Genomic DNA, 11,282 nt, shown 5'->3' with positions numbered 1-11,282 from the left:
TCAATGGTAACCCCCAGGATGTTGATAGTGGGGGATTCAGCGGTGGTAATGCCATTGAATGTCAAGGGGAGATGGTTGGATTCTCTCTTCTTTGAGATGGTTATTGCCTGGCACTTGTATGGCATGACTATAACGTCACTTATCAGCCCAAGCCTGGATGTTGTCCAGATCTTGCTGCATCTGGACACAGGCTGCTTCAGTATCTGAGGAGTCACGAATGGTGCTAAACATTGTGAAATCATCAGCTAACATCCCTACTTCTGACCTTATGATGCAGGAAAGGTCATTGATGAAACAGCTGAAGATGGTTCGGCCTAGGACACAATCCTGAAGAACTCCTGCAGTGATGTCCTGGGACTGGGATGATTGACCTCCAACAACCACAACCATCTTCCTTTGTGCTAGGTATGACTCCAACCAGTGGAAAATTTTCCCCCTGATTCCCATTGACTCCAGTTTTGATAGGGCTCCTTGATGCCATACTCGATCAAATGCTGCCTTGATGTCAAGGGCAGTCACGCTCACCAGACCTCTTGAGTTCAGCTCTTGTGTCCATGTTTGAACCAAGGCTATAATGAGGTCAGGAGCTGAGTGGCCCTCACGGAACCCAAACCGAGCATCACTGAGCAGGTTATTGCTAAGCAGGTGCCGCTTGATAGCACAGTCGATGACACCTTCCATCACATTACTGATGATTGAGAGTAGACTGATGGGGCAGTAATTGGCCAGGTTGGATTTGTCCTGCTTTTTGTGCACAGGACATACCTGGGCAATTTTCCACTTGCTGGGTAGATGCCAGTGTTGTAGCTATATTGGAACAGCTTGGCTAGGAATGCAGCTCGTACTGGAACACAAGTTTTCAGTACTATTGCCAGAATGTTGTCAGGGCCCATAGCCTTTGCAGTATCCAGTGCCTTCAGCCGTTTCTTGATATCACGTGGAGTCAATCGGATTGGCTAAAGACTGGTATCTGTGATGCTGGGGACCTCAGGAGCCCAAGATGGATCATCCACTTGGCACTTCTGGCTGAAGATGGATGCAAATGCTTCAGCGTTGTCTTTTGCATTGGTGAGCTGGGCTCCCCCAATATTGATGATGAGGATATTTGTGAAGCCTCCTCATCCACCCTGATTAGATTTGAAGGCGTGGAAAGCATATAATTAGATGGGAATATGGCAGTGGGGATCCCTGCCAGCTTCTTGCCTCCACCAAAATTAAGTCTGGGCAGGGAAGGTCTGTGAATGGCCTTCCCACCCTATGGCCAATTGAGGCCCTTAAGTGGGCAATTCATGTCCAATTAAGGGCCTCATCCTGCTGGCGTAGCTGAGCAGTGGGCGGGCCTGTCACTGTACGGGAAGCCGGGAAAACAGTGTGAGCTGTTCGCTGGCTCCAGAGGGGGGATGGGTGCCTTGTTAAAAGGCACAATGCCTGAACGAGGGATCCGACATTGGGAAGGGGTTGGGGGGGGCTGCTAAGTGCCCTTGCTGCTGACCCCCATACATCCCCCCACCCCATGAGACCCCTCCCGCCATGACATACCTGTGGCCTGGGTCCAGCGCCGCTCCTGGGCTTCAGGTGGGTGCTCCACTGGCAGCAGCCACCACCTCTGTGGTGGCGCTGCTCAGTTAAAGAGCTGCCGGCCTCCGTTTGGCCAGCAGCTCTCAGAGGCCGGGACGTCCAATGCCAGGGTCCTTGATTCTGTAGAAGGCTCGCTAATGTCCAGTTAAGTGACTAATTGGCACTTGATTCGGTGTCCTCCCACAGAAGAGGCGACAAAGCGTTCTCGGCATCACTTTTGCTGGATGTTGAGACCCCTGTCGCCTGGATAAAATCCTGGCCTATGTGTCTGGAGTTGTTATAAAAGGACTATGCCCATTCACATATCTAATGAAGATTGGAGAGAGACTCTGTCAGTGTCATGTAGATCATTTGCTTGAAAGAGGAAATCTGACAAAGGGAGAGCTTGAGAAACCTCCTATAGTCCAAATTCCTACAGTCCTAAGTGAAAGTCAGAAAGAAAGTGCAAGTCACAAAACAGCTGAAAGTTTGCCAGTATCACAGAATCCATCAATAGAGCAAAGTGAGTCAGGGTCTTTGATTTAGACTAATCAATCAATTTCACAGTCCCAACCATTAAGTGGAGTTGGTACTCAAAGTCAAAGTTCAGGTTTGACACAGTCTGAGATGACGAGAGAGCAGAGTCAAGGAAATGGAACTGGAAGAAGACATCCAGACAGAAAGAGAACGAAGCCAGATAGGTTAACTGAAAATATGTAGGAAGGAAAAACATTTATTTTACAAGTAAATTACTCTGGAAATATTGGTTAATTATGTGTTAGTTGTGATTACAGTAACAAGCATGCAACCCAACTTGTCAAATTTCAGGTAGTGTATTCTGGGAAATTATGTACATGTACCATTTTACATTTTAATGTATAAGGAGGGGGGAGGAGGTAAGTTTATCAGTGTGAGGGGGCGGGGGGAACGGGGTCAAATACACGTAATGAGTGTAGGGAATGATGGGAAGGGTTGAACCTTAAACTTTGTGCAATTTGGGGTGGGGGAAGGTCACATGTAAAAGGTCAGTGTTTTGGGCGGGGTGAAAGGGCAAATAGTTATCGTAATTGCTATGGGGGGGGGGGTTGTGAAAGGGGCAAAAGAAATGTACTTATTTAATTTTTGTTTATTTCTTTAAATATTTAAAAATAAGACGGCAGGGCTGCCTGCTCACAGTCAGTTGACACCATTGCTGGGGACGGACAGCCCGCCCCCTCCATGTGATTTGGACAAAATAGTCCAGTAGCTTAACAGCACATTCAAGACAAAATTAAACTTTTTTTCATTATCACCGAATGCGGAGTCGGACTGCAAATGAGCACTTACTTTGGAAGAGTAATAATGAGGTAGAGAAGTTACATTATATCATAAATGTGAATAAAAATTCCACCTAATGCTTGTTCCTCTAAATTTGAATAATCTGTTGTCTTCATTTGCAGAAGAACATTCTCTTGCCACAGTTCCACTACCATCAATTGCAATCAATTTAATGGGCCAGAATTTGCGGTCCCAATAGGAGCAAATGCAAAGACATTCACCACTATTGAGGGCCGCAAGAACGCCACAATTTTGGGCGCTGAAACCCGGAAGTTGCGGTGTACCTCACTGGGCTGCAGAGGAGCTGATGTTTCCGCCGGGGTGCTGTGTAAAGCGGCTGGGACCTGCAGTTGGACAATTGGGCTGATTGCCCACAAGTTACAATTATTTTCATACAAATTTCTTTCGGGCTGGTGTCAGCAGGTGCAGAGCCCGCTCGACAGCGCATCCACATCTGTAAACACCAGTGAAAGGAATCTACCACTTCTGTTTAACTTGTACTTGGCGCCTTCGCTTTATTGGCGCTTTTCAAATGTAAATGCAAAAAATTCTCCAAAACGAAATAAAAATGGAGAATGTTTGGGTGTAAGAGAGGGAGACGGACGAATAAAACTTTGTTGGAAGAATTGCTGCCTGGATGGTAAAGCGTTCTACATCAATGCAGGTGTATTTATTGGCATTTCGAAGTTCGAGTGTGCTGTGAGTTCTCAGCAGCCAAATACTTGAAACATGTAATGCAAATTATGAAACAACTTCCCTGTTGCTTGGTAACTACTCTGTTTTGACTTTTTTTTTAACAAGTTATTTTCGTTCCAATTCGATTGAATCTGCTCTAGTCTGATTGCTGTAATTTGTGAAGAGTCTTGCATTCAATCGCAATTATTAATCATTTGTTTTCACATTGAGGTGTTAAAGTCTGCCAGCTGTAATTGCGGCGGTGTTTCTTTTTTAAATGATGTGCTTTTATCAATCAATCCCCCACCGCAACAGTTAGTGCCATACCATAATCAATTGACACATCTTTATGTATCGATAAATCAACCTTTTTATAAAAAAGCCCTGCATAATTATAATGCACGATTCTGCAGCAAGTTCGAAGAGTGTTTTCTGTAACGAATTAAATTATACTGTTACAAATATCTCCCTTCTCCGGGTCATTGGGAAAGTATTTAAAAGATAATAAAAGTTTTAAAAGTGTTGAAAGAGTTCAAAAGTATTTCTAAAATCATAATACAACACTTACCTGCCTTTGAGCTGAAGACTGACCTCAAGGGACATGTGATATCTTTACGGAGCGTGGCTTTGCCAGCAATACAGCACACCGTACCAAGTAAGTTCCCATTTCTCTGTGCAGTCAGCGCCGAAAGATATTGCTTCGCCGCTGACCGCAAAATTTGGCCAATATGTTCCACTCCAAGAGGATTGACAAGGGGATGTATTTTTCTCGCACCATATGCCCACTTTAAATTTTTGGAGGTGAACATGTGTCACTTTTTTGGCTGTGGTGAATGCCAACATATATTTGCATGGATTACTTTCTTGATTGGGAAGGACATCATTTACTGGCAGAGGAAATATTAGTTTCTCCTGCTCCCACAACACTCCTGTATAACTCAGAAATTTACTGTTGAAGCTAACTGTTTATGCTTCGTTCCCTCTGGCTCTCAATTCTGAAAGTTCTTTCTCGTCTATCCCCTGATTCTGGCAGCTCATCCCTTCCTCCAAATCTGACCCATTGCTCCTGGAACCTGGGGCATCTGAATCACCACCCTCACCGCCAGTCATTCTGCTGGAAATGGCTGGCAGCTGTTGGTGTCTGACCGTAGGTAGCAGCTGCTTGAGGTCGTGAAGTGATTTATGACTTTAACACCTTATAGGGACTAAACCAAATCAGGAGTACATCCCTATGAATCTCCTTTAATTAAGTTCAAACCAGACAAATTCTTATAGACACTTATTTGGGTCCAAATAATTAAACTAGTTTTCCCTCACAGAAAGAAAACTAACAGAGAATATTACCATCTTTTGGATAGCCTATTTTTTAAATAATTATGGCTAAGTCATAAATATCCCTGATATTATAGGGTCTGAGAAACTCTCTTCAATATGTATCTCTCTACTTAAAGAGACACAGAGAGGGGGTTCTTGTAGTTGTATACAGAATGCTACATCAGACGATTTATTAATTTTTATATTTTATTAAAGAATTTAACATGCAATACACTTTTAAGTGGATACATACATCACGATATCAAATATTACTAAGAGATGTAACACATAATCTTATTTCTAACATCAAATCCAGAAGTTTAACCTTGCTAATATTACAGCAAAATATCTTAGAATATCCATCAAAATTTAAAGTAAACTTTTACCTTAAATTCCCCGAGTAAATCATAGGGTGAGAAGTATTGTTTGAGGAATTCAACACTTCTAATATTTGCTTCAGAAACTCTCATGTTTATACAGTTTCTGAGGTATCATCTGACCTTTTAGCATATAGGTGTTACCTTTCTGTGTGGCCTCTGATGGGTGGAATTAATGATCCTTTGAATATAAGTACAGTTAATGCTGTAGAAGAGCAGAGGGATTTAGGTGTACTGATTCCCCCGATATATAAGACAGCGAACTAGATTTTATGCAGCAGGCGAGGGTCCCAATGCCTTGCCAGAAAGGCAAAGGTACCCCCGGCTGCATTTAACGGCGGTCAGGCAGTTAACTGCCTGGCACCCGGGTTCCCCATCCCTTTAAGGACGGGGATCCACTTCCAAGAGCTGCCGGCCAATCAGAGGACTGGCAGCCGAACAATATCACCAGGAGCAATGGAGCCTCGGACTGCAGGTAGGTGGGGGTGGGCTCGCCAGGGCCAGTCAGGTAGGCCCCGGCAAGGGGTGGGGCATGGATGGTTGTTGAGGGCAGAAGGGTGGGTGTTGGTTCAGGGGCAACCTATGCTGTCATGGGCCCTAGAGGGATGATAAAATATCAGCCCAGCATCTCCCGTTTATAAGGACATAAAACTGAAAATTCCATGAGGTGTTTTTTTTTATCTCAATAGGTATAGAATATAAAAGCTAAGAAGTAATGAAAAATCTGTATAAAACTTTTAATAAGACCACAGCAAAATTGGGCTGTATTTGGTGTTTGCTTACAGCTTGCAGTGGAAGACCTGGAAGTGGGCACCATCGCTGCTCAGCACGTGTGCCGGCCCACCGCATTCACACAACGGGCAGCCAATTACGTGACAGGGATTTAAGGCACCAAATGCGGTGTCAGATGACTCCAGAGTATGTGCTGGCACCATATTTACCAGCCCAGCTTTCATTGTTGCCTTTGAATTCTCCATTGTTTGCTGCTGAGACTGATGCTGATTGACCCCTGGACATCCCCCCCGCCCCCCCCCCCCCCCCCCCCCCGCCCACCCCACTCCTCTGTCAAGGAAACTGCAAAATGGCTCAGGTAAGACACCAGGTGGCCCCATGGTTTGCGATGCCTCCCTGGAGGTTTTCCTTCAGGCTGCAGGGGAAAGGTGAGAGGTCTTCTTCCCCAGCGATGGCAAGAAGAGGTCTTTCTGCTTGACCAAGCAAGCCTGGAAGGAGATTGCAGAGGAGATCAGCAGCTGTGCGATCACCCCCTTCCCCCCCACCACGCCCCCCCCCCCCCACCCCGCCCCAAACATGGGTCCAGAAGAAGCAGGAAGAGAGTCAACAACCTCGTTCGGTATGCCAAGGTGAGTGCTCCATTACCATTTGCCTTTTGGGGAATTGCATGTGACAACATGGGAGGATGCTTGACATGGGGAGGGTGGCACCTCAAATGAACTGGTAAAGGGGGTTAATCATCAACACATCTTGCTAGATGCATAGCCACATCTCGACCACAGGCCACCTTATTTCCCAGCTCAACCCCAATAACTCCCCTAAGAGCTGACATAGGAATGAGCCACATAGGAAAGCCCCACAGGTGAGGAGATACTGCCATTAGCACACCTGTCCTGTAGCTCTTCCTGTGAAGTATGACTATCTATCTCTTTCCACCTGAAGGACAAGAGGGCCCATAATAACAGGGCGACCTCACGGGCTGCCAGAGGAATTGCTGAAAGCAGATGAGAACAAACCACTGGAGTTAGTGGGAACCCAGGGTGGACACTCAATGGCGGATGGTGAGACTGGAGTCTGCACACGAGAGTGAGGATTGTTTCCCATTGAGATCCAGCACATTTCTGGAGATCCTCGTAACACATGGATATCAAGACAAGATCTGCAATGCTTAACCCGCACATGTTTGTGTTCTCTCATGCAGGTCGGCATCCACAGGAGACTCAATCCAAAGGGGGACAGCCATCAACCTCTGAGAATGAGCACTCAGAGGATGCACTGTCCCATGACTCTCCTGCACCTTCCAACAGCACAGATACTTTCACTTTGGTGGGTTTGTGCTTGGCTTTAGGCTCAGGGTCACAGCTGGTGAAAGCACCAGACATGGGCCCAAGCAGCTGGCTGAGTCTGAGACAACCGAGGCCTCTGACAGTAGGAGGACCATGGGTGCCAGGCCCATGCTGAGCCCCAGGCTGATGACGAGCCTCTGGTGTCGACAGCACAGGGCATGTTGGAGTTGCAGAGAAAGGTAAGGCAACATCTGGCAGAGATGCCAGAGGCTATGTGCAGCCATGAGCAGATGATGGGGGAGTCCATCAATGCCATGAATGCTGCCATGTCTCAGTCATGTGAGCACATTGCTTCCTCCATTGAGAGGTTGCCAACCCTCAGTGAGAGCCAGATCCAAAAGATGCGTGCAGACCTGCACACCATCGCCTTAACCATGAGCTCAGTGCAGCAGTGGCAAGGCAAGAGAAGGACAAGGCTTCTCCAGGTTCTCGTCCTTCTCTGGTCAGCAGGGAGATTCAAGCGAGCCTTGAAAGGGAGGAGAAGAGCTCCACAGCTGGAAGCTCCTCTCAGGGCACTCCAAGTGTGGACGGCAGCACCACAGCCCTTCCTCCAGGGAGCCTAGCTCCAGTAGTTGCAATGCTTGAGGAGAGTCCTGCACCTGTGCAGGAAACCCTCAGGCAGCCAGAGGATGCCTGCCAAAGTCATCCCAGGACAAGGGACAGCTTGATCAGCAGCCTGCCTCCAGCCCAGCTGCTAGTGCAAGGGTCACACCTCATAGAAGCCCTCGAAAACGTGTTAACAAAATACCTAGACACATATAGATTTTCACAGGTGCTTGCAATTTGTCATTTGTTTTATACTATAAAGTTTATTAGCTTTTGAAGTTGACATTTATTGTGGAAAATGTTTATTCCTTCATGCCTCAATTGTGAGATACTGTCTTGACCTTTTTCCCATAATGGGCTGCCAGTCCAAACTCAACCCTCCTTTGGTAAGTGCCGCTGATGTGCCAGAGCGCATGTGTGATCTAGGCACTAGACACAGAACCCTAACTGAAAGGAGGAAACAGACTGAATGTTTTTAGGTAAGTTTTTATTGCCTTCACTCTGGGAGGCCATAAGGAGATTAAGTATGAGACTGTCTCTTGCCTCCTGGCCCTCCCTCCGTCAGTAGCGTGGCATCACCCCACGGGGGTCCACAAAGACAGAGTGTATGGGACCCATGCCAGGTGATGAGTAGGCCTCCAGAATGCTGCCCTTGCAGCGACTAAGTTGCTCTGGCATCTTTGCCTTTGCTACTCCTCGCAGCTCAACACACTGATGATCCTCAGTGCCCACCCTTTCACCCGATAATATGGCCACCTGACCCTTTCACTCAGCTATATGGACATGCGACCCATTCACCCGATTGTATGTCTACCCAACCCTTTCACCCAGCTGTATGGATACCCATGCTGACCATCCGAGACCAAAGCCACCTGTGCCAACCACCCGAGACCAAGCCCACCCATGCAGAGCATGCAGCACTGTAAGCTGACAATGGCCTCTGCTTCCCCCCTTCCCTTATCCAGTACTGCTCATGGCTGCCTTCCCATCGTGACACTAAGGCCTCGCCTCAGTGCCACCAGCTTTCAATAGCCAGGGATCCAAAGGTACTTGAGGGCCACACGTCGTCAACAATTCCAAAACCCCCACTGAATTGCGATCAATTGTATGCTCATGTATCTAACTGTTCAGCAATTCAAATGGCAGTCCTGTTGCTGCTTTCCTGCTGCTGACTAAATCTGGAACCGACTTCAGATTTCTGGGCAGACATGTCCATCGCTATTTCTACTGGATGGGGGAAGAGAGGGGAGTGGAGGCCTCCCACACCTCAATTCCCACTCCAAACAAGCTCACTAAATTCTGCCCATTATGTGCAGTATTAGCCTCCACATTATAGGAAAGATGTTAAAATGTTTTAGAGAAGGTACAAAACATATTCACCCAGATGTTGCCTGGTATGTGGAAATACAATATGAAGAGAAACTTGAACAATTGGGGTTTTATTGTGAAGTTTATAGGCCCTGCAATTCCATGGGGTTTTCCCAGTCTCCTGCTTAAATTTTGGCTTATATGCTCATTTTTAGCTGTTTATGCCATTTGCCCAAAGTTTCCACAGAATTTTCAAGCAATAGTGCTTTGAGATGATTTAACAGACAGCTTGAGCATATTTTAATCCTAGCTTCACAGCAGAATTGAGTTAGAATCCACCCACTGCAAAGTTGTATAGTTGTAATATCTTGCAGCAAATATATAGTGATATATAATTCAGTATTATGATCAAAGACAGTAACTAACATTATTTCAGTGTTTTTCCATTTGAAATATCTTGCTGTATTCAAAATCCACACTATAGGAACGTTCCTCTTAGTTCAATATTGCTGAACTCTCATTACTCAAATTCAAATATCATTAGTTATAAAAGGCTATCAAATAATTTCAATTTAGAAAAAAATCATTAAACGATACCTGCCAATTATTACTGAACTGTCACAGTGTGCAGTACAACTGCTTGTAAACTATTGAAGTCAAATTCTGAGGGGAAAAATTGGTATTTTACAATATGTAATTTCACATGTAACTTATAATATTTAGGGAACTAATGTCATCCAACAGAATTCTTAGATTCCAGCCGCAGCTAGTAATTTGTATCATATGATTTATGGAAGCTTAAAGACACTGTCAAGCTCAGTATACGCTAACTAGTAACAAATGCAATATCAGGATCCTTCCCTTACTGGAGAGGGATCATTCCAGGAAAATGGCCCGCATTTCCAAAATACATAGATCCACTCAGCTGCAGTTCCAATGCACTTTTTTTCTTTTCCTGAGACGGTTATGTTTTTCATACTTTTAAGCCAAAGGGTTATTTTGGTGTGGGGCGGGGAGTGGAGGTTGGGAATGGGAAACGGGGGAAGGAAATCTGGGCCTGTTTCCAAAGTAAAGTATTAGACGGTTGAACCACATGCAGTATAAATTTCAACAACTTCAGCTGTGTGCTACTAAGTGGTATCCCAAGAGAAAGGTCTGATATATATGTGGCTGATTCTGTGCAAATGACTGTGCCAAATAAGTCACCCAACTTGGTGTCCCAGAAGGATTGAAAGGAGGGGATTTCCCAGAACATATGTAGCAGTGTTCCTGTTTCACCACGTTGCCTTCAGGATGGATGGAAACCTTTACATTTCTGCAGAGTGCAATATGTCCAAGAACATTTTAAATGGACTCCTTTTTGATCTAATTATTAAATGAGCTCCAGTAACTTTTCCAGATCAGGTATTCAGCAAATAATATGCTGAACTGCTAATTCAGTTCAACATCCATTACAAAACATATCAGGTTTTTGGTGTAGCCTTCAATTGCACAGTGGCTTTTCCATAGGCGGAAGGGGGTAATTACATTTGTTATTATTGGCTTTCTGGGGAAGCTCTGCAGTAGGCCTGGAGAAATTTGTAATTGTCATCATTCCAATCAATTTGCTATTGCTCCCTTAGCTGCTGAATGATTTGAATGTTTGTGTTGGATAAATCTGTGAAACCCCTTCAGTTTGCCAACTTCCCAAACCACTAGACTGTATTTGATGACGGCTCTGGAAAGCAGAAGGCAAGTGTAAGGGTTCTGGGAGATATTAACATATTCCCTGTGCTTTTGCCACAATGGAAACGTGCGACACATTAATGAGCTGCAAGCACAAAAGCTGAAAACTCACAGAGACATGCTGGAGTGATATCAGAGAAGTAGAGTCCACCTACATTCTATCCAGATAGCTGCAGGAAAGCATATAATTTAATATAAGTTTATGTGAGTGATCCTGGGCCTTGGAATGAGGCAAGATAAAACAGTGAGAGAGAGCATAAAGTGAATATATTCATTAAGAAATTAGAAGAATAAGTTACAACAGAAAAATAGGAGAAAGGAGAATAATCAAACCAGATTGAGAGATGCAAGAAAAATGAAAAAATTATCTTTGATGTGAGAAATT

General features: G+C 45.1%; 1 protein-coding gene across 1 annotated transcript; it reads left to right on the top strand.

The window, feature by feature from the left end:
• Window positions 1-2,766: 2,766 nt before the first annotated feature.
• On the top strand, window positions 2,767-4,023 carry LOC137379199 (uncharacterized). Its single transcript, XM_068049917.1, has 2 exons — window positions 2,767-2,903; window positions 2,997-4,023. Exons 1-2 carry the CDS (start codon window positions 2,872-2,874, stop codon window positions 3,598-3,600), a joined length of 636 nt encoding a protein of 211 aa, XP_067906018.1. The 5' UTR covers window positions 2,767-2,871; the 3' UTR covers window positions 3,601-4,023.
• The last annotated feature ends 7,259 nt before the right edge of the window (window positions 4,024-11,282 follow it).

The sequence above is a fragment of the Heterodontus francisci genome, chromosome 17 (genome assembly GCF_036365525.1).
Source record: "Heterodontus francisci isolate sHetFra1 chromosome 17, sHetFra1.hap1, whole genome shotgun sequence".
In the NCBI taxonomy this organism is placed as follows: Eukaryota; Metazoa; Chordata; class Chondrichthyes; order Heterodontiformes; family Heterodontidae; genus Heterodontus; species Heterodontus francisci.
Note: the sequence above shows the minus strand (reverse complement) of the source record. Positions and strands in the feature narration are given on the sequence as shown.

Bases quoted from the DNA above. Each gene is read 5' to 3' on its own strand.
- LOC137379199 (XM_068049917.1), top strand. From the start codon at position 2,872: ATGAGCACTTACTTTGGAAGAGTAATAATGAG. The intron at 2,904-2,996 runs GTAGAGAAGTTA...CTTCATTTGCAG, and splicing joins TTTGGAAGAGTAATAATGAG to AAGAACATTCTCTTGCCACA.